Source organism: Myotis lucifugus, unplaced genomic scaffold (assembly GCF_000147115.1).
Source record: "Myotis lucifugus unplaced genomic scaffold, Myoluc2.0 scaffold_208, whole genome shotgun sequence".
In the NCBI taxonomy this organism is placed as follows: domain Eukaryota; kingdom Metazoa; phylum Chordata; class Mammalia; order Chiroptera; family Vespertilionidae; genus Myotis; species Myotis lucifugus.
Genome location: NW_005871256.1, coordinates 1098290 through 1120899, shown reverse-complemented (window position 1 = coordinate 1120899; position 22610 = coordinate 1098290). Strand labels below are relative to the sequence as shown.

The 22610-nt window shown below is 55.1% G+C and overlaps 1 protein-coding gene across 5 annotated transcripts in view; it reads right to left on the bottom strand.

Annotated features, from left to right (window-relative positions):
• Positions 1-21391, bottom strand: part of HRH2 (histamine receptor H2) — a 37678-nt gene extending 16287 nt beyond the window's left edge. The window contains exons 1-3 of one of the 5 annotated variants that reach the window (XR_001350017.2): positions 21226-21389; positions 15712-17623; positions 2487-2593 (exon numbers count right to left, since the gene is read on the bottom strand). Coding sequence is in view for 4 of the 5 variants with exons in the window: in XM_023761399.1 (XP_023617167.1) it covers positions 4109-4166; positions 15712-16787 (1134 nt within the window). In the remaining variant the exon portion in view is untranslated. Of the gene's footprint in view, positions 1-2486; positions 2594-4105; positions 4167-15711; positions 17624-21225 lie in introns of all 5 variants that reach the window. The other 4 variants (XM_023761399.1, XM_014463402.2, XM_023761400.1 and 1 more) reach the window with 4 other exon arrangements.
• Between the last annotated feature and the right edge of the window lie 1219 nt (positions 21392-22610).

Here is a 22610-nt window from a genome sequence, read left to right as displayed (position 1 = left end):
GCCTGGCTGGTGATCAGGGCCGATTGGGGCCGTCTCACCCAGTCTAGCCAGCCCCGATCAGGGCCCATAGGGACCAGCCGGCTGGGGGGAGGGACCACAGGAGGTTGGCTGTAGGAGTGCACTGACCACCAGGGGGCAGCTCCTGCATTGAGCATCTGCCCCCTGGTAGTCAGTGCATGTCATAGTGACTGGTCGACCAGTCATTCGGTCGACTTATCATAATGGTCACTTAGGCTTTTATATATATAGATACTCCAGTTTATCCACCCCCTGTTGAGGGATATCAGAGTTGTCTCTTGTTTTTTACCATTTCCCTTCTCATGCTTACTTTTGAATCTACACCAGGGTGGCCTCATCACATAAGTGGCCAAGTTTCCCTTTTTCTCTCCTCTGATAGAGTTTGTCAGGACTGGAACGAGCTGCTCCTTGAGTGTTGGGTGGAACTGCTTTGTAAAGCCAAGTGCTGCTGGTATTCCATTCATTTCATTTATTTCTAATGCTTAGAGGACCAGTCAGTTTTTCTATTTCTCCTCAAGTCAGGTTTGGCAAGCCCTGTTTTGCTAGGAATTTGTTCACAGTATCTGAGTTTTCTCTTGTTTGGGGCATAAAATTGATCTTACCATTCTTAATCTCTACAGCATCCTAAATAGTATTGCCCTTTCATGCTTAATATTATGTATTTATGGCATTAATGATTAACTTCTCTGTGTAGTTCTGTCAATTTTACTTTAGATAGTTTTGAAGTCAGTTTATTTGGTACATGCAAGTTATCTTTCTGGTGAATTGAATCTCTAAAAATATGATGACAATCTTAATCTTGAGTGATACTTTTTGCTTTCTGTTCACCTTGTCTGATATGAATTTAGCTACACAGATTTATTTTTGTTAGTATTTGCCTAGTTTATCTTATTTTTCCTTCCTTATACTTTCAACATGTTTGTCTCCTTATGTCTCGCTTGGATATAAAACATCAAGCCTGACCTTCATTTTTTTTTTCCATTGGCCAGCTTGTTCTATTTACAGGTACTGTGATTACTAATCTATCCTGACAAATTTCTTCAATGTGATTTTGAGTTTTATATTTGCCCCACCTTTTCTCAAATTTCCCATTTTTCCTTGCTTTGTCTTAAGTTGCCTTTTTTCTCATTCTTTTTCCTCCTTACCATATGGAATTTTACCTTGTTATGAAATTTTAGTAACACGCATATTTAACATTGACTTAAGTCCAGTGGCATGGAGTCCCTCCTCCTTTGCTTAGCTTGCCATCCATGCCGAGTGAGAGCTGGGATGAGACACCGCGCTGGCTTCCCACATTGTGTAGACTCTATTACCTTACACACTTCTAGAGATGCTGGTAGGTTTAAGATTGCTGTGCCCCCTTCATGGCCCATCTTTGCCCTGAGCCCTGACACTTAAAGCTAAGGGATTTTAATGGGGTTCTAGGAGAGCACAGAATACGGTGTCTGCCACTCCATATGTGCCTGTGGTAAACACCTGTCACTTTCACCCCTCCTCCCCCATTCCATTCCGCTCCTCTGGGGAACAGCACCTGGACTTTTCTTTGGGATCCAAACTTCCCACTCATAGTCTGTGGGTGAGGTGGGGTTGACCTCTTATTCTTTGCCCTGCCTCCAGGTGTGGGTTTGAGAGTACACACATGGCCCAACCCAGCCAATGAAACGGAAGCCTGAAACCTTGTGTTGAAGCAGTAGGAAAGGGACATATTTCCCATGGGGCCATTACAATGGTATGATGTCAGCTTGGCATGTCAGTGGCACCCTGGGGAGACTCTGACTGAGAATGAAGTCACCATAGTGTGAAATTGAGTTGAAAGCTGGAGAAAGACACATTTCTAATGACATTTAAGTATTTGGACCCAGTCATGCTTGAAGCTGCTCTGGTCTCTTCAGATCTATGAGCCAGTTTTTTCTCTCTGCCAATCCCAGTTTCCTTTAATTGGCTTTCTGCAGCGGGCAGTCAACGGCATCCTGACTAATAGTAACCCTAAGTAAACGTTCTTTGAACTGAATCTCATCTTTTCATGTAGAGGCTGTTATACTTCGTCTCGCCAGCAGGGGTCAGGACCCAGTTTCAGAGCTACTCTGTATGAGAAGCCTCTGTTTTCTCCTCTAGGACATGTTACTAACAGCAACCTCACGGGACTGCTGTAAGGACCACAGGTAATGAACGTCAGAGCCCTGACCATCACCCAGTAGTACTGACAGTGCAGCTGCTCACACCCGCAGAAGCACCGCGTGCACGTGACTCTGCTCTCCTTGTGCTTGCCCCACGGCACCTGCTGTTCCCAGTGCTGCAAAGGCCTTCATTCATGGACTCATTGATTCATTCATTTTTCTGGCTGTTCAACTTCTGCTTTGGTTTCAAGACTCTGTTCAGGCATCACCTCCTGTGGGAAGCCGTGTCTGAGGTCTGCCAGGATGTCTGATTCCCTCCCAGAGCCTCGGCCCCTCTGCAGAGGCGCTTACCTCCTTGGTTAACTGTCATTTTGTCTGTCTCCCACGCGAAAGGCAGGCCTGGATCTTTCATCTTCTACCCACTATCCAGGTTTATAGTCGGTGCTCAGTCATGTGAACTAGTGAATGAAAAACCCGATAAATCTGTTCAGATAGTGATTTTCTGTCTTCTGACTTCCCCAGTTCCTCAGAGCAGAGCGCTCCCCCCGGCCGTCTCTGGCAGCCCTCACCCCTGGGCGTGCGTTCCATGCAGGCTTTATTTCCCCAGCCACCTGCCCATGCTACTAGCCTGGAGAGCCTCCTGGGCGGGAACCCCCACCCCAACCCCCACCCTTGGGACGGTGCCATTTCAGCCAACACCTCGGAGCGCCAGCCAAGTGCAGGGATGATTGGGAGAAAGGGTGAGGTTTCCTGGGTGTGGGTCTCAGCTAACTTCCTCTCCCTTCCCAAGCCCCTCATCTGTAAAAGGGGGATAATTCCAGGGAAAGGGCTGTTGAAGACACGAGATGAGACGGGAGAAGGAAATGGTTTGAAATTCTAAGAGTCTCCTACTGCCCCTCCCTCGTTTCCTGCAGCGGGCACAGCCATTGGCTGCTTTGCCCCAAAAGTCACCAACAACTGGCAGTTGAGAGACTGTATTGAGATCTGGGCTGATCCCTGAACCCTGGCTTGTCCGGTACCCAACGACACGGGAGAACCGCCACACCATGGGGTCAGTTTCACCAGCGCCCTGGGAACTAGGTTCCTCCATGAAGAAGTGGGAGTGGAGGACAGTGAAGGGGTGGCTCTCTCCTGCCCCGGGAGCCAGCCAGGACCACCAGGGCCTTTCCTCGCCTTAGGCTTTTGCCAAAATCTGGGCGGCCCTCTTCTCCAGGCCAGACCTCATTTCTGGTTGTTCTAAAATGAGCTATGAGGTGAACATGTCAGGACACCAAGTTACCCAGAACCCAATCAGTGTTATCTTTATAAACCTTTGTTTCCTGCCACAAACCAACATATTGCCCAGTATGCAAATGCTCAAATGTCATCCCTCTACTCATGGAAGAAATTACTTTTTCATGGATTTCTCCTCATTTTCTGGGAGTAAACACAGGGTTTGCCTGGGCCAGCATCTGCTTTGAAGGGGTGGGCCATGGGCAGGTATGATGGGCAGGGACATCAGCCAATCATAAGTCCATAAGGCGGAGCTCTCTGTCTGCCCTTCAGTAGCAAGGGTAGAGCAAGCTGGGCAAACTTCCTGCAAGTACTTTGCAAACATTGTTATGTGCGTGACAAATAAGATGAAATTTATCTGGAAAAGGCACCCCATAACTCCCTGGGACTGAGCTGAAAGCAATCAGTAACAGTCACAAGCCATTAACCCCTTTTTATTTTCTCCCCATGACAAGGAAAATTGAGGTGCGCTCAGGGTGCTTTGGGCTCCTAAGAGGAATCTTGATTGGGGACCTCCCAGGGTACACATCCCTGAACACCGGTGGGTCACAACCTGGGACCAGCCTGGGAGCTCATGGAGGGAGGGGTTGGCGGTGACTCTAACAGTCCCCAAGGGCCCTGCACGTAGCCAGTGTTTGTGAATTGTGCTGGTGAATGAATGAATGATCGGCAAGGACTAGTATTTATTGAGCACTCACATGCTAGGTCCTGAGCGAGGTGTGTTTTGCATCCTTGTTTTGGTGAGTCCTCCTGATGGCTCTGTAAGGTGAGCATAGGTGAGCACAGACCAGGAAACTGAGGCTCTGGTGGGTGAGTGATGCCCTGGAGTCACTCAGGAGCAAAGCTCAGATTTGAACCCCCAGCTGTTACTCCCAAGTACACCCCCTTCCCATCGTGGCACGCTCCCTCACAGGGACCAGACTAAACAGTCTGACAGGGTGGGACTCAGAGCTGAGCTGAGAGCTGTGCAGATGGGCAGGGCAGGGTCTCTGGTCTCAAGTGACTCATGGATGAGAATGGTGCATGAGTGAGTGTGCGTGAGTGTGTGGGTATGTGCATGGGCAGGGCTGTGTGTCACAGAAGCCATTTCTGCCCCAGGGAGCAGGGGGGGCTCCATGGAGCACGTGGCATTTGAGTTGGGCCTAGACCCGTGGTCAGCAAACTGCGGCTCGCGAGCCACATGCGGCTCTTTGGCCCCTTGAGTGTGGCTCTTCCTAAGCCTTAGGAGTACCCTAATTAAGTTAATAACAATGTACCTACCTATATAGTTTAAGTTTAAAAAATTTGGCTCTCAAAAGAAATTTCAATTGTTGTACTGTTGATATTTGGCTCTGTTGACTAATGAGTTTGGCAACCACTGGCCTAGGGCATTGAGTGAAAATTGAAGAGAGGTGCTTGGGGGCTGCGGGGCAGCATGGCTGTGGGTTGTGCTCTGAGAACAGGAAAAGAAGCCTGGGATGCAGCAGAGAAGAGAGCAGGCAGGGAGTCCACAGCCAGAACAGGACAGCCCCCAGGGAGGAGTTTGCATGTGACTCGGCAGAGTGGGGAGCTACTGAAGGCTTTGGTGTCAGCTCGTGGCCTGGACTGGCCCTTCTCCAAGTATTTACGACTACATGGGTCAGTGAGATCGTCCTGCCCATGGCAGTGAGTGCCGGGGGTGGGTGGGGGAAGGGAGTGAGCCCTCTGGTGAGCAGTGTGTGCACCCACCACGGGGAGAGCTGCGGCTGCAGGGCATGGGGCTGGCTGTTTTCGCAGGTGCCCTCTCTAAGGCCTCAGCCAGCAGTCAGGTTGAGCATTTTCTGTGTGCTGGCTCTGCCAGGTGGGCACTACCACCCGTGTCTTTACAGATGAGGGGGCTGGCCCTTCATGGGGTTAAGTGGCCTGACCAAGGTCACACAGTCGGTGGTTAGAGGCACAGAGCTCTGTGACACATCTGCTAGTTCCAAAGCCTAATTCCAGAGCATCTAAATGACAGCCACTATCCGCTGAGCGCCGTCCGCATGCCTGGCCCGGATCTAAGCATTTTGTAAATATTAGCTCAGTTAATGCACATATTATTCTCCTTATTTGATGGAGGAGGAAACTAAGGCACAGAGAGGTTAGGAAACTTGCCGGAGGTCACACAGCCTGTTTTCCATGTTACAGCATGTTGAGCTTGTTGCTTGAAATAGAAGTGAAGGCCTCCACCCAACCCCTCCCTGACTCCCTGTCACTCAATTCCTGCTGTTGAGCTGGGTTTGCAGAATCATAAAATGAGGAGCAGGCTCATGAGTTGGGCACTTAGCATTAACTTTCACAACACCCAGGGGATACATGTCCCACAGCTATTCTATAATCTCCAACAGATGAGGGAGTCTGAGCCCGAACATTTCAATCACTTTCCCAGGACTCACAGCAAGTAAGCGTAGAGTCTTGAGAGAGCCCCCTGCTCCCCCTCCCCTTTTAACACACAGGGAACCGAGGTCACGCTCAGACCTCCCTGGTCCTGGTTTGAACCCTTCAGCCGCCTCCAGTTGAGACTGGCCAGCTTCCCAACCCCTCTTTGAAAGTGTGGAATGTCTTCAAGCTGAAGGAAACAGCAAAGCCAGCACTCGCTCCCACCAGTGGGCGCTGGGGGAAGAGAGCCCACAGTGCCCCAGCCACCCCCGTCTTCTCTTGTCATTCCACCCCAGCCCTGGGAGGCAGGCAAAGTGTCACGCCCATTTCCTAGAAAGGGAAACTGAGGCCCAGGGAGGCCTGCCTTCTGCTCAAGGTCATCCTTCCTGTCAGGCCCGCATCATTTGCTCTCTTGTCTCTGAATGAATGTGAGTCTTGCCTCTCTGGTGGTTCCTCCTCAGCCCCTTCAGACTCCTCTCCTATTCCCTGCGCCCCCCCCCCCCCGCCCATTCTTAAATGTCAGTGGCCCCTTCTCCCACCGCTTCACCCTCTGCCCCCATCAGCACCCACAACACTTCCAGAACCCACCCCGATGCAGCTTTGAGGAAGTGGTCCTTCCCCTGTGGCTGGCGGCAGGGAAGCCAGGGGCCTGTCCAGAAGACAATTAGGCAAAGTGTAACGAAGGCCTAAAATATCCCTCCCCTCTGACCAGCAACTCTGTTTCTAGAAACTTCGTTTCTAGGGAAATAATCTGAAAGAAACAAAACATTCTCTGCATGGAGATGTCAAAGCAGGGATGCTTCAAATACGGAAAATGTGGAGGATGGCAAAGAACAATAGAATTTCGCACAATTTGGAGGCTCCTCACACCCCATGCCCCCACCAGCCACCTGCCACTGGCTGGTGTCAGACACGGTGCTCAGGCCTGTGTATATATTCCCTCCTTTAATCCTTACAACCACCTTTTGAAGCAGGTACTAGTAACATCCCATTTTACAGATGAAGAAACTGAGTCACGGAGAGGTTAAGTAACATGCCCAAGATCAGTCTGCTCCTAGGCAGTCTGACTCCAGGCACAGCCATTCCCAGAGCAATGGTGGTTACTGGTTACCATCGCCAGGTAGCTGGTCATTGAATAGGGGCCAGTGTGCCAGGTGTGTGCTGTCTCAGGCGGGACAGAGCGTGGTCCAGAGAATGGTCCAGAGAATGCCGCGGGGCCAGACAGCCTGGGAACTTGGCTTGCCCTGGAGAGAGGGAGGGGGTGGGGCGTGTTGAGAGGATCTTGTATTGACTGGATTCCGCTTCTTAAATCATTGTGTTTATAACTGAAATTGACTGAGCTCCCTGACCTGGAGGATGTGCGTTGTGGTCTGTGGGCACCCGAGCTGAATGAGACTGACCCAAGCTTCTGTCCAGGTACAGGCACTAATGTCCTTGGTCCTCCCCCAGCCTGCGGGGGAGGGGCTGTAACCAGCAACTTGACTTTTTAGATGGGGACAAAGCTTTAGAGAGGAAGTACTTGCCCAAGGTCACCCGGCGCAACATGGGGAGGTCTGCCTTCAGAGCTCTCCCAACAGACCGGCCACTGAATGGCTCCCCATGGCCCTCAAGTCCTTCCCCCACCCCCAGCCCTCACATGCTGTTCCTTTGCCTGGAATGACACCGCCAACCTCTGCCCCTCAGCAAAGAAAATTCCGTGTTCTTCAGAGTCAACTGAGACATCACCCCTTTCAGGAGGGTTGCTGGGCCTTCTTGTCTGAGCTCAGCACACGTGTTTGTACCCCTCCCTGCTCATCTGTTGCCTCCATTAGCGTCCTCCTCCCCACACACACCCTGTGGGAATGATGCAAAGCTCGAGTGAATGTGAAGCAGTAAGATTCAGTGGCCCCCAAACAGGAGACACATGGCCTGCTTAGAAATTCCATGTGTGGCTCTTCTTGTTGCCAAATTAAGGCTCCATCTGCTCATGAAAGACAGGAGGGGGTGCTGGGACGTCAGGGATTGCGGACGCAGGCAACAGGAATGGGGTTTCTCTCTGACTTTCCATGTTGCTGTTCCATTTCAACAGTAACTCAGTATTTATAAGTTCTGTGTCTCCCAAGTCAGCCTGGAGAGGGAAGCTCCCTGAGTCCCCCAGGCACGGGGGTGGGACTGCGCGCAGGTTACGATGGTGTGTGCTCAGCCTGGAATGAGGAAGTTCCCGAGTCCCCTCCACGGGCCTGCAGTGCCCAAACCTGCGACCCTCCCTGTCCACTGCAGCCTCTGCACGGCCAGAGCCCCACCGGCAGACACACTGATACTCTGTAGATCCATCTGCCCCTCTTTGGCAGCTGGGACAAGCCCCCCCCCCCCCCCACACACACACCCTTCCTAACTCTGGGTAGGGAGGGAGTGGTCCTCACACCCCAGGAGCGCCTCAGGGGCTGTGGGCACCCTGCAATGCCCAGTGGGGTCAGGCACACCCGTCCCTGTCCCCCCGCGTGGCCACAAGCAGCCCTTGTGGGTTTCATGAAGTGTCACCCACCGAAGAAGAGGACCTGGGGGACTCACTGCAGCTGCTCCAGGGGCAGCGACTGCCCCTCTTTGACAGATGAGGCACCTGGGCTCAGGGAGGGATGTCGTCTTGTCAAGGCCACACAGCCAGTTAGTTGCAGGGGGCGCGAGAAACCCAGGCCCCGTCTCCCAGGCCAGGCTCTGTGCGCAGCCCCGTCCTTCACCCAGGCTGTGCCCCTCCTGCCGCTGGTCCCTGCACTCCCAGTTCAGGTCGTGACAAGGACACCTTTTACTGCATTTGCCTCCTCACTCAGAGCGATTCATTAGTATGAAAAACACGTTCTTCACGGCCCCCGCCTGATGATTCCTGACACAGACACAGTTGGAGGTTTGGCCTCATTTCTCTCCCTGTTCAGCATTTACATCTAATTAGTGTTGGAATGGTCTCTGGAGACCGATCCAAGCCCCCCATTTTCAGATGAGGGATACAGGCTCAGGGTCAGGGCCTGGAGCTTTGGACAAATTGGTGCTAAGCCCCTCTGCAGTCTTCACAGAGAGGCGTTCTTATTCCCATTTTGCAGATGGGCAAGCTGAGGCTCAGAGAAGGCAAGCCACGTGCCCAAAGCCACAGCCAGCAAGTGCTGGGGCTGGAATTGGCACCCATTTCTTTCTTTTACACCAGGGGTTGGCAGACTATAGCCTGTGGGCCAAATCCAGCCCACCACCCATTTTTTTTTGAAGTGGTGTGTGTGAGGGTGGGGGGTGGGTGCATGACTAGAAGAATGGCATTTTGTGACTGGAAAAAATGACATGGAATTCAAATTTCCATGCCTGCAGCCTGCTCCTTGCAGAGTTGCTTCTGCTGGCCAGCTGCGTGCCCTGGGGCCGGTTCCCGGGACAACTGGCCTCCTCCTGGTTTGTTTACCTGGAGCGCACCTTTTCTTATGGTACAAAGCGCCTAGCAGTGGCCTGAAAGCACAGCTCCCCTCCCTCCCCATCACAGCCCCTGGGAAGGCAGCACACAGCAGGTCCCAGCAGGTCTGAGTCAGAAGAGCCGGGAGGAAGTGTAGGTGGGAAAGGGCAGGGCTGAGGGTCTGCAAGAAGCCAGCGGGAGGATGGGGCTGGCTTCAAAAGCACAGTCACCTGGGGGTAAATGAGGGCTTCTCTGCCTTTCAAGTGACTCCTGGGGGGTCATGGTTTATTCTCCTTGATTTCTGAGGCTATAAAAGGCTTTCCACCTCCTCTCCCTCTGCTCCCCTTCCCCTGACTCCCTCTCAGGGCAGAGGGGGGTCTCACTCCCCAAACTCACTGAAGAGATGAAGATGAAAAGGATTAACTCCTTGTTGGAGCCGCTGCCCTGCCCAGCGCTGTGCACAAGTGCGGGCCCCACAGGCCTGGGAGCAGGTGTTCTGAGGCCACCAGGGCAGGAGGTAGGGACGGGGGGCGTGGGCACCTGGGGTCCAGGACATAGCCTCGTGCCTGGAGCAGTCCACCGGGGCCTGCAAACAGTCCAAGTACTTGGTGAAGGGGAAGAGGGACAATGGAGGGAGGGGGAGGGGTGAAACCGAGGGAAGGAAAACACCAAGCAGAAGAGAGGAAACACGGGAAGGAAGGGGAAGTAGAGAAGAAAGAACCTCAAACACATTCGAAGGAGCAGGTGGGAAAGAGCAGGCGTTTAAGAATGTCCAGAACAGGCAAATCTACAGAGATAGAAAGATAGCAGGTTAGGGGCTGCTGGGGAGGAGGGATTGCGGGGTGACAGCTAAAGGCTACGGGTTTCTTTGGGGGGGGGCAGTGAAAATGTTCTCAAATCCATTGTGGTGATGGCTGCACAACGCTGAGAATGCACGAAAAGCCGGGGGCTTGTACACTTGAAGTGGGGGAATTGTGCAGTATGTGGAGTACATCCCAGTGAAACTGTTCTATAAAAGACAGACAGTGAGCAAAAGGAGGCAAAATGAGAGGAGAGGGAGAAAGATGGATGGTGAAGAACAAAATCACGTCTGTTAAAGGACCTGCCACGTGCCAGGAATTGTGCTCCGTGCCTGTGTCCCTGACTCCCTTTTATCCTTGCGACTAACTCTGCAGAGTGAATTCTCATAGGTTTATGGGTAAGGAGGCTGCCGCTCAGACTGTCCAGTGACTGGCCCAATGTCACCCAACCAGTTTATGGTGGAGCCAGGACTATCCCGGGCTCCCTGATTTCCACGCCGAGGCGGGAGAACACCCCCTCAGCCTTGTAGTGCCATCGCCAGGCACGGAGGGCACAGGTGGCAAGGAGCCAGCAGGATGTGCTGCAGGGGAGGGAGGGGGGCAAGCTGTTCTGGTGCCTCTGCAAAGGAATGCTGGAATCAATGTGCCAAAGAGTTAGGCTATGTTAGAGCCCAGATGACACCCGTCAGCAAGTTCAGGTTTTTGAAGGGGTGACTTATGGGAAACTTCCTTTCTGAGCAACAGCTGCTGCTTTCCCTCCCACGGCCTCGTCTGCCTGCCTAGACGGGACTTACAGCAGGACAGACGCCAGCTGCACCCTCCCTGGGCCCCAGCCTCTGGCCCGAAGAGGCCCTGCAGACTGGTGGACAGTGTCTGGGTTGTCGGGGACCCCACCCCAGCTCGGAGCACTTCCTGTGCTTTTGACACAGGTCTTCTCACCTTCCTGGGCTCACCTGTGATGTGGCGAGGGGAGGGGCCTCTCTCTCCTCTGAGACTCTGACACTGATTCCGCTGGGAGGCCTGCCCCTGGTGCCAGCAATTTGGAGGGAGGCCCATTGTGACGTCCAGTTTAGAAAAGGGGAACCAGGAACTTCTGAGCTCCCACGAGGTTCCTGAACTCTCTTCTCTGAGACCTGGTTTCCTGCTCTCTAAAGTGGGGGCAGTATTATTCACTGCTCTAGGGGACCTAGAACAAGACATTCATTCATTCATTCATTCATTCATTCATTCAACAAATGTCTTATGCCAGGCCCAGTGCTCAGTGTTAGGGACACAGCAGTGAACATCACAGACATGGGCCTGCCCTCAGGGAGCTCACAGTCTGGGGAGCAGACGTTAATCACGTAGGATGTGCCAAGAGGGGTAAGAAGATGGCCCATGGGGTGCAGGGCCTTGGTGGTCGGATATTTGATTCCACATGCACCAGGAGGGGCGGTGTGTAATCCCATTTACGTGGGGACATGCTCTCTCTGGCTGCAGAGGGAAGGAGAGCAGACAGAGGGGAGAGCTGGCGGGAGAGGTGGGGGACCCCTGCCTCCCTTTGTATCTCTTCTCCTGAGGTCTTTCTCGAGCCCCGACTCTAGTCTCCGGGCACAGGAGTATCACTGCTGCAGGCCGGGCTCTGTAGGAAAGGGGAAGTGCCACGCCCAGGGAGGGAGACTGCTGATACCCAGGAGTGTGTGAATATTATCTCCCTGCCGGGGAGATTGCTCAGAGCCAGTGAGTGCTGGGAGCAGGACCCGGCGTCCCGGGCAGCTGTCCAGAGATACCGGGGCCCCTCCCAGCCCCTCCCGAGCTGCCATGGGCCTCAGATAGGGCACTTAGCTTCCTGTGCCTTAGTTTCCCCATCTGGTACCTCTGAGTCTGGGTTAACTTCAAATCTAGGCAGCACTTCATCATGGAAAGAGCTCAGGCTTTGGGGTCAGACAGCTTAGGCTCGAGTCCTGGCTCTGCCACGGATGAGGCGGTGTGGCCCGAGGCTGGCTGCTCTGCTCCTGGAAGCCTGCTGCTGGCTGGGGGCCATGCTTTGAGAACCCTCGAATAACATGCTTCAGAGAAGTGGGCCTCTGCTCTGCTCAGTGCTGTGCCCCAAACTGCAGGCATGCAGCAAGCAGATCCCTGGTGAGTGCTCATGAATGAATGCACTCAGGGCAGGAGGGGTGGAGGGTGGCTGGGTGGTGGCAGGAAGGGGACAGGGACCAAATCATGAAGGGCCTCCAGTGACAGGCGAAGGAGCTGGGACTGGCGGTAGCTGAACACCCCCTCCACCCCCACAGGTCCACACCCTCATCAGCAAAAAGGGGCTCTGCGATCTGATTGGGTGAGGAGTTTAGGGTGGGGAGGATATCCTGGATTATCTCGGGGCTCTGAGTGTGGCCACAGGTGCCCTATTGTAAGAGGGAGGCGGGGGGGGGGCGGTCGAGGGGAGTCTGGCTACAGAGGAGAAGGTGTGCGGGTGGAGGCAAGAGGTTGGGGGCGTGGGAGGAAGGGGCCACGAGCCAGGGCGTGCGGTGGCCCCCAGAGGCTGGAAAAGACAAAGAAACGGATCTGCATGGGAGCCTCCAGGAGGAGCCAGCCCTGCCAACACCTTGATCTCAGGCTCTAGGCCTCCTGAACTGTAAGAGAATGAATTCCTGTGTTTTCCGCCACCAGGTTCATGGTCATTAGTTACAGCAGCCCTCAGAAGCTAACACAGCCTCTACTAGTAGAAGCTGAGGTTCTGAGCAGGGGAGAGGCTGGGGCTGGGGATCAGAGAGGAGGCAGGTGAGGCTGTCCAGGGTGGAGGGGAGAGTGGGTGAAGGAGGCCAGTTGGGGTCAGGAAGGGGCAGACAGAGCATCCTGCTGGGAGGTGGCTGCTGGCTGGCTACAGGCCAACTGGGCCTCTCTCTCCTGAGTCTCCCCTTGGCTGACCCTGCCGCCACCCCAAGGGCAGGCCCAGATCAGTTCCTTGGAATTCTTGCTTCTGCAGACAGCCCCACCCCCTTAGAAGCGATAAGGGTTCTCAGTCAGGTCAACACTGGGTTTTGTCCGTAGACGGACACCAGGAAGGACATGCTGTCGGCACCAGGGAAGCTGGGAGCTGACCTTCTGGAAGGTCATTCAAGGCCCTGATTGTCCTGGCAGCCTTGGTGGGAAAATCTATTCTTGGCCTCCCCCAAACCCCTTACCTGGTTCCCCATCCTCCCCATCCTCCCCACCAGACCCCTCCGGCCAGTCCACTGCTTCCCCAGGGTGTTCCCTAGCCGCTCTGTGTGACTCAGGCAGGCTTGGCCTCTCAGCTGGCCTCGGTGCGCTCCTAGCCCCCCGCCCACGGTGGCCATGAGGATCAGAAGAGCAGGTGGGCACTCACACCTCACAGTGTGCCCGCACCCACAGGACTGTCTGGAATGGGGGCAGCTGTTTCTGTTGATGCTCAGACCTTGGCTTTGGCTGACGCACTAGCTTGTGTCACTGGGCAATTTAATTAACTTCTGAGCCTCAGTTTTCCCATCTGTAAAGTGGAGACTAAACAAGCACCTACTCATGGGGTCGTGGGAGAATGAAACGAGGCCACGAGTCTGAAGGGTCCACCACCCTGGATGAGTGGGTCTTTCCCGTCCGCGTTCAGGCTCAGCTCACTGGCCCGCTCCCTGGGACGGGCTGCCTGGGCCGCAAGCCGCCTCACCGGGCGCTCAGCGCCCTGTGTTTCGATCCTTGGCACGTGCTGCATGAACCCCGGCCAGTCTGCTCCTCGGCTACATCCCGAGCAGCTACAGGCGGCGCGAGTGGCGGCGTGGGGTGGGGATCTTGCCTTATCTCCCTTGGCACCCTTAGCCGGGGACAGAAGGACCATACATAGAAACAATGGCAAGATTGTAAAGCCGGCAGCCAGTGGTGCCCAGTGAGTGCCAGTTCTGAAGTGCTCGCTGAACGTTTCCGTAAGGATTAGGGATAGAGCAGCCTATGTGCCCGGAGGGCACGCAGGTCCGAGCAGGAGGGAGTGGTGTGCACGACCTGACTGAATCATGGCGGCGCCTTCCCAAGAGTCCACACCCCCCGCTTTGTTCTTTGTTTACTTCTTGAACTAAATCAACTTTTCACTCAGGCTGCTTCTTGAATGAGGGAGTGTGGCAGGACACGGACGGGCATGAAGGCTCTGGATCTGCATTATGGAGAGGCACCTGCAGATGGCTTGGAGGATGGATTTGAGAGGGAGAGTCTAGAGGCCAGGAGGCTGAGAGGAGGCTGGGAGGAAGCTGGGTGCAGCAGGTTAGCAGTGGATGGGGTGGAGGCTGCAAGGGCCAGAGGGGACCTGGGGCCCAGGGGTCTGGTTGGACAGTCTTCCCCCACAACGATGCACAGAGACCAGATCCCAGAGGGTGTGGGTCTGCAGTGCCCAGCCAGCTTTCCTTGAGACCGACACAGTGCTCAAGAATGAACTTGCATCCATGGCCGTCCCAGCGCCCGATGGCCTCCCCTAACTCACACACGCTTCGGGCAACTCTGGGAGGTGAGCAGGGCAGTGCATGAGGACAGGCCCTACACTCCATGAGAAGAGGAGCCTGAGGCCGGGACTTGCTCCAGCTAGGGTGAGTGAGGGCAGAGCTGGGAAAGGCCCAAGACGTCATCCCTGTGCTCAGCACAGTCCTCAGCCTGCAGTGGGAAGCTGATAAATGTTCGTGGGTGAATGAATGGGTCAGTCACGGGACCAGCATTCTGGGGGCAAAGGCATGGTCCGCAGAGGAGAAGGGAAAGTGACGCCCACAGAGCGCATCTGTGTGGCAGGTGTTCTCCCGCCCCCTGTCACTCACTCCTTTCACAGCCCCCACACCTCCCTCTCCACGCAGCGCCGTCTCCGTGCCGCTCAAGCCTCTGGTGCCGCTTCCCATTTAACACCTGCATTGCCTTGGTCACCCGTGGATTTGTCTAAGTCTCATTCTGATCCCGTTTATCTTTTAAGCCTGGAATCTCCTTGGGGACGGATCCTGGGACATCCTTCCTCATAAATCTCCTGCACCCCGAGCACCCAGCGTCCCCAAGCCCATTTTCTCATGGCCGCCTAGATTCTGCACGGTTCTCTTCTCCTCCCTCACAGACCAGGGACGCAGCCCCTGCACTGCTGGCCCGGCTCATCCTTCTCGTCCACATCTTAGCGGACAACCAGAGCCTCTTTCAGAGCACAGAGCTGCCCCCTGCTCCTAAGCCTTCCGTGCTCCCCTAAGACCTCTGGTACAGAGTCCCAGCCCCTGCCTTCCCAGCTGGGCCAGTCCTCTGTCTCCTCTGACTTGAGTGCCCCCAGCGTAAGAGCTGATGCATAACAGGTGCTCAGTGGAGCAGCTGGGTTTCTCATTTCACCCCCAGGCGCCGGCATTTGTGCAAGGGCCCCCTGACGGCTGCCTGCAGCATGTGAGTGAGCACTTATGACTGCTAGGTCCGTGGTAGGGTTGGGCCTTAAACTGAGGACTTCTAATTGTCAGGACAATGTAGCTGGAACAAAGGGCCCACAAGTTCTGGAGCTGGGGGCCTCTGTCCAGGTCCCAGCCATGTGGCCCTGGCCAAGTTGTGGTCCTTTTAAAATGGAGGTGAAAAGTTTCTCCTCCATGGGATGATAGCACGGCCCAAGGTTTGTGAAGTCCTCATGAAGAGGGCCAGCACCTTGGGAGCAGTGGCCACCGTGATGGTCACCATCAGTGGGACCTCTCCCTGTGCCCCTGTCCTGGACAGAGAAAGCCAGGGCGGTTACCTGTCTGCGGCTCCCCGGGGCGCCATGACCTCTCTGCCACTCCACACCTGGAGCTTCAGGGGCTTCTCTTCCTGCTGCCTGGGTCCCTGGCTCCGAGTCCTGGGGAGCCGAGAGCTGTCGTACCTCAGAGAGGTGTCGTGGGCGTTGCAGCTGGCATACCTACAGCGCAGGAGCTGCTGGTACGCCGTGCGGAAGTCCCTGTTCAGTGCCGCGTACAGGATGGGGTTCAGAGCCGAGTTGGCGTAGCCCAGCCACAGAACAACAGCTTCGAAGGTCTCGTTGATGGCGTCGTCCCCTCTCAGCCCCCGGTAGACAAACACGGTGAAGTAGGGGAACCAGCAGACGATGAAGGCCCCCATCACGGTGGCCAGCGTCACTGTGGCTTTGTGTTCCCTGATGGTGGCCGCCTTCCAGGACCCGATATGATGGATCCTCTTGGCCTGCTCCCGGGCGATCTTGAAGATGCGGAAGTAGGTGATGCACATGACCAGCAGAGGCACGTAGAAGGTGACCAGCCCGTCCACCAAGCCGTACACCAAGTTGACCTGGACTTTGCAGGGCAGGATGGTGTGGTTGACCCCGCTGGTCTCGTCTCTGCTGTTCCAGCCCAGGTGGATAGACAAAAAGGACAGGGTGATGGAGACGGCCCAAATCAAGACCAGGGAGACGCCAACCCGGACCGGGGTGATGAGCACGGGGTAGCGCAGGGGGTCCGTGACGGCGCAGTACCGGTCGAGGCTGATCATGAAGAGGTTGAGGATGGAGGCCGTGCAGAGCATCACGTCCAGGCTGGTGTAGATGTTGCAGAAGACCTTGCCGAAGCTCCACCTGCAGGAGAGCTGGTAGAAAGCCGAGAAGGGCATCACCAGGAGGCCAAGGAGCAGGTCGGTGATGGCCAGGGACACGATGAAGCAGTTGGTCAGGCTGCGGAGCTGGCGGTTCAGGCCCACGGCCAGGCAGACAACCACGTTGCCGGCAATAGTGATGAGAATGAGGATGGTGAGTACCACACTAACGGTGACCTTGAACGCGGCAGAGTCCAGGCAAGAGGAAGCGGCCGTGTCGTTGGACTCCATCCTGGGACCCCGAGCTCCTTCCTCAGCCACAGCCCCTAGCTGCTTCTCTTCCAGCTCCCCAATGTGCCAGTGTTGTCAGCCACTGGGCTCCAGGCTGCCCCACAGAGACGAAAGGGAGTATCCAATTGTGGCAGGCTACAGTAATCGACTCAGTGCTTTTTCTAGAAATAAATAGTCAGTCTCCTAGGAGGTGTTGGGCAAGCGCATGAGCATGAACAGAGAGGAGGCAAAGTTGGTGGTTCAAACTCTCGTCCTCAGTTTGCCTCTTCAGAGCTGGCTCCCTCCTGGGCCTGGAGCAGGCCTCGTCTCTCCAGGTTCTGCATAGAGACAGGCACTGGGGCATGTGTCTGGAGGTGGCTTAGGTTTTATGAAGGAGGGATCATGTGGACACGTGGCTGCATCCTTCTCCATAGCTGACAGCCGCTCCCATCCACGAGGCCGGGGTCACGGCTGCTGCATCTCCCTCTTGGGACCACTGGAGAGCAGGAGCTGAAAATGCAAAGGCCGGTGTTGAGCGCTTTGAAACCAGTCCAAGAGCGTGACCTGATTCAGGATGAATCTTCTCGACCTTGACCTCCCTGCACGGCACCAGGAGGCCTGGGGCCAGTCTGGATGCCCTTCTTTGGAGGCACTGAAGCAATCAGAATGCGCTGTGGGAGGAGGAGGGGAGTCAGGATGCAAGGGGCTGTACCACGTGACCCCGCGTGAGACAAACAGGGAGGGGCTGTTTATTTGGAGAAAGATCTAGACGCAGACTCGAAGCTCCGGGAGGCGGGCTGCGTCGACTTGTTCAGTGCTGGTTCCCCATGCCTGGCCCCGCAGCTGGGCATTGGAGTCTGGTGGACAAATCACAGAATGGATGAATAAGTAAGCAAATGTAACAAATTCACGCTGATATGGTGCCAGGAACAGCGCTCAGTGCTGTTGTTTTACAGTGTCACTGCGCCCTAAACCAGGGGCCTCGAACTGTGTCAGGAAAACATTTTCTGCTCTGCACCCCCCACCGTCGGTCTGTGTCACCTCTGGTGCCGTGGAAGGAAAGTCAGCTACACAGACAACAAGCACATGAGGAAGCGCGCTGGACTCCAGGGAGACCTTACCTCGGACCCTCGCATTTGAGTCTCACATACGTTTCATAGGTCACACAGTATTTTCCTTATATTTCCTCCAGCTCTTTACAACCATTTCCGAACGATCGACAAACGTGGAGGCTATTCTTAGTTCCTGGGCTGCACGATCCAGGCAGAGGGCCAGACTGACTGCTGGCGTAGTGGGCTCACCGCGCCCCACCCACCACCTGCTCTAAACATCTCCCTAGTTTTTACTTATTTGGCAACACAGGTGGTCCCGCATCCAGGTCAGCTGATACAGAATTCACAAAATCTTTCTAATGGCCGCATAACAGTCCGGGGGCCGGGTGTGTGTGTGGGGTGGCTGGCCACAGTTTATTCTGTCATCCCCCCATCATGGGTATTTGGGTGGTTTCCCATCCGTCCCTCCCCCCCTCCCTCCTGTCCCACTGCAAACATCACTTCCGTGGGGCTGAACACACAGTGCCTCTGGGGGAAATCTCAGCGATTCCCTCCTGGTGGTGATATCCTGCGGTCCCGATGGATGCAAGAGAAGCTCGGGCCCTGCTTGGTTCCTGGACCCTTTCACAGGGGCTCTCCTGGTTCCCCAGCCCCGACCGGCTCCTGGGACCTGGGAGTGTGCAGAAATCCAGGCGGCAGCAGAACCTCTCGGCAGCAATCTCATCTCCCCGTGACATAGCAAGCCTCTCCCAGGCTCTAGCCTGCAGTGTTCTGCACTCTGAACGCGAGAGCGTCATTTAATCGTAACCGCGGCGTTGGCGCGGGGCCCACGGCTCCTGGTCGCCTCCTGCTGCTCCAGCTGGCTCAGCCGCCAGGCCTCCCGAGCTGTACCTCTGGGTATTATTTTTGGAAGATCCTTTCATTACATAAAAAGCACAGACACCCGCTCGCACTGCCGCGCTCAATTAACTTCGGAGATGGCGGCAGCAAGGGCATTGCTTTGAGAATTCTTATTTCTGATCAAAGTATTCTCTGAGCTTCCTTAACAGCCCGGTATAGGCATTTCGGCATTGAACCGGCATTTTAGTTCATGTTTGGGGGTTTTCCAAACCGAATGAACCAGCGTCTCATATAATTAGAAATTCATTGCCCCCTCCTTTCCCCCTCCTTCCTTCGTTCTCTCCTCCCCTCTCTCCTATTCAGCTCACATTTCTTTCAGAGCCTTCAGTGTGCCAAGTGCTGGCTGCAGGTGCTGGAGGCCCAGCGACGACAGAACAGCAATGGTTCCTTTTTCCAATGAGAACCACACCTGTTAAGTTTCTATTCTCCAGCCCAGGTACCTGGAGTTCCTCGTGACCTTCTGAATGGAGCACTACCCATTCCATACCTGTAGATGAAATGATCTCCTGAGAGGAGATCATGGCACCCCCAAGTTCATCATCATGTCTGCCTGATGCCCCAATGCCCCTCTCACTGCTTCTCACCCACAAAATCCCAGAAGAAATGCCACCGATGGAATATTGTTTGCCAACTGGAGGGGCGAGGCCACTTAGAAAAAAACCAGTCTAGGGGCTCCTCCCCATCAAAGTTCACCCAACCGCGTCCAGCACTCTCCTTCCCTCCTCACTGGGAGGAGAAATGAAGTTCCCTCTCGGGTTTTAAGTGCCTGCCCCCAGGCCCCGTCCTCAGGCAGCTGGCAACAGTGCAGCAGCCAGCAAGTTGGGGGAAGCAGTTCCAGCTCCTTTGATTGGGTTTCTCACTCAGCCTGGAAGATGAGTCTGATTTTCTAGGCAAGAGCTTACAGCAGGAAGAGAAACAGTGTTCACCAGGCAGCACTGCACGAGGCCCCTCCGGGCGAGCAGCGGGTGGTCTGAGAAATAGGGGGTTGGATCCATGTTCTGTAAAAATTGATGCTGAGAGAAGTGAGGGGAGCCCCAGGGGCTGGAAACAAGGACTTGGGCATTGGCCGGATCTGGGTTCTACCTCCAGTGCTGTCACTAGCAGCACGTGACCTTGGGGTGTTACTACACGCTCTCTGAGCCCGTTTCCTCCTTTGTAAATTGGGAGTAATACTCTGTCTTCCTTCACTTGGTGGCTGTGAAATAAATGCAGAGAGTAAAGGTGTGAACACCAGCACCTGGCACGTGGCAGGTCACATTACTTATGGTGACGTTACACAGCTATTACAGACGGTCCCCAGCTTACAATCTTTCAACTGTAAAGAGAGTTGGAAAGCAACGTACGCATTCGGTAGAAATCATTCTTCAAATTTTGAATTTTGACCTGTTCCTGGTTAGCGGCCTGTGGTGCGTGTGTGACACTCCCTCCTGGTGCCGGACAGGGCCAGCTCCCTGATCAGGAGGGTGGGAAACCACCAACACCCTCCATTGCAGTAGCAACTGCACTTTCAAGCTGCAGTGTTTTCAACTTCATGGTTTATTGCAGGCGTCCTCAAACTTTTTAAACAGGGGGGCCAGTTCACTGTCCCTCAGACCGTTGGAGGGCCGGACTATAGTTTAAAAAAAAACTATGAACAAATTCCTATGCACACTGCACATATCTTATTTTGAAGTAAAAAAACAAAACGGGAACAAATACAATATTTGTATTTGCATGTGGCCCGAGGGCCGTAGTTTGAGGACCCCTGGTTTATTGGGATGTCGCTCCATCATAAGTCAGGAGCAGCTGTATCTTATAACAATAAAAACGTTAGTTTTGTTATTGTCTGAAGCCACACTCCAGCTTTGTTGAGTGCCTTACGCGTGCAGACACTGTGCTGGGCTCTGGGGTCACAGGGTGAGCGCAGCAGACATGCCCTGGCTCCTCTTAGGGGAGGGAGACAGATGCACTGCGGCGAGGCTCATTCACTGCAGCTGTGTTGAGGTATATAAAGGGGACGCACAGCAGTATGCAATGGGGGGGCCGGACCTGGTCTGGGGGATACCAAGGCTTCCCGAGGAGGGGATACTTGAGGGGAAGGAGGTAACTCAGGGAAGATGGGGACAAGCAGGCTCCAGACAGGAGCCTGTGGAAGCGTGGAGGCAGAGGTGGTGCGGTTTAGGGTGCGTGTGGGAGCGGATGGAGGGCGATGTGACTGGAAGGCAGGAAGGGGCTCCCAGGCCCTGCTCACCTGCTGTGCATCAGGTGGGGGTGGCAGCTGAGGGTAGGCCTGAGCCAGCCCTGCTCACCACCCCCAGTACCTCAGGTCCCTGGGTCCCAGGGGAGGTAGTTCCTCTTCTACAGGAGCTATAACTTCTCAGCACTTTGCCCCTGTAATGGGCCATGTCACCTGTTCTGGCGACCTGGGGCTGAGGCATCAGAGGAGTCCCGGCAGCAGCCCCTGTCGGGAATCTCAGCCGGGTCCCGGACGTGGGGACTTCTGTCATCAGGGTAACGTGTGCATTTACCTTTTCCTGTAGAGCAAGAAACCACCTTCCGGGCTTTTCAAAGCAATGGCAGGATTCTCTGTGCACGTGCAGCACCAGGCACTTCCTCCTTCGCAATATCAGCAGGTCTTTCATCTCTGTGGTTACAGATTTGTACCTCCTTCCTCGAAGTGGGCTAGACGTTTGGTAAAAGCCTTGCAAGACAGTAAAGGGCTTCCGGTCGAGGCCGCTCGTGAGAGAGAGAGGCCCGGGCTCCCGGTGGTTTGAGCTGGGGACCCTGGGTGCTCAGGCTGAGTACGAGGGCATCATCCTTGACTCCCGTCCTGTCCTCAGCAAGGCCCGTGGCTCCTGCCTCTGGAATGCGTCTGTCTTGGCAGTGGCTGCTTTCCTCGGCCACTGCCAGCATCCTGGTCCTGCTCCAAAGCAGCGCTGCCTCTTGCCTGGGCCTCTGTGAGCTCTCGATTGGCCTCCCTGCTCCCTGCCACCCCCAGCGCCCAGCCGCTTCTGCCCTGCCCATGCTGCCCGGCTCCACCTTCCCCTCGGCTCACAGGCCCCTGGGGATCTGCGCCCCACCCCTCTGACCTCCGACTTTACCCCCAGCCTTAGTGGGTGCTTGGCCACACCCGCCTCGCTCCTGCGCAGCGGCCTGAGGTCTGCCGCTGACCTGGACGTGTGTATCGTGAATAGACATCAGTTCTCCTTCACCCCCAGAATGTGACCACCCCCATCACTTTCCTCGAAGCACTGGCCCCTCTGTGGAGCACATTCTCCTGGCCTTTTCCTTGCTCCCTGTCCGCTCACTATTCTCCTCTCCCCACGGAATGTGAGTGTCCGGAGGGCCAGCTCTGCCCTGACAGGCACTGCGTAGGGGCTCAGTTAATACCCGCACTTGCTGCGTTAAGTGCACATCGGAAACTACCATCGGAACAATGTACTGTTCCATCTGTCAGGCACTTTGAAAGTACTTTCATCTGTGCAGCAGCCCTGTTACGTGGGCACCATTAGTCATCTCCATTTCATAGCTGAGGAAATGGAGGTTTACGGTACTTTGTGACTTGGCCAAAGTCCACTGCCAGCACCTGTGGGAAAGGCTGGGAGGGAGTTTCCAGGACAGGGTTGACTGGGCCACGTGAAAATGCTGCCTTGGTTCTTCTGGGGCAGGTGAGAGCCAGCTGCCAATGTTTGCCACGAGGCCCAAATCTCTGCCACCCGGGGGCAGAACTGCTGGGGGCGGGGGGTAGGGGCCGGGTGGAAAGGGCACTGTGCTGGGGACAGGGGCCAGATTGGGGTCCCTCGGGTGACTGAGTTGTTGTATTACCTCTAACAAGTTCTGTGCCCCCAGTTTCCTCAGCAGAGAGGTGAGGAGATGAGCTTAGACCAGTGATGGCGAACCTATGACACGCGTG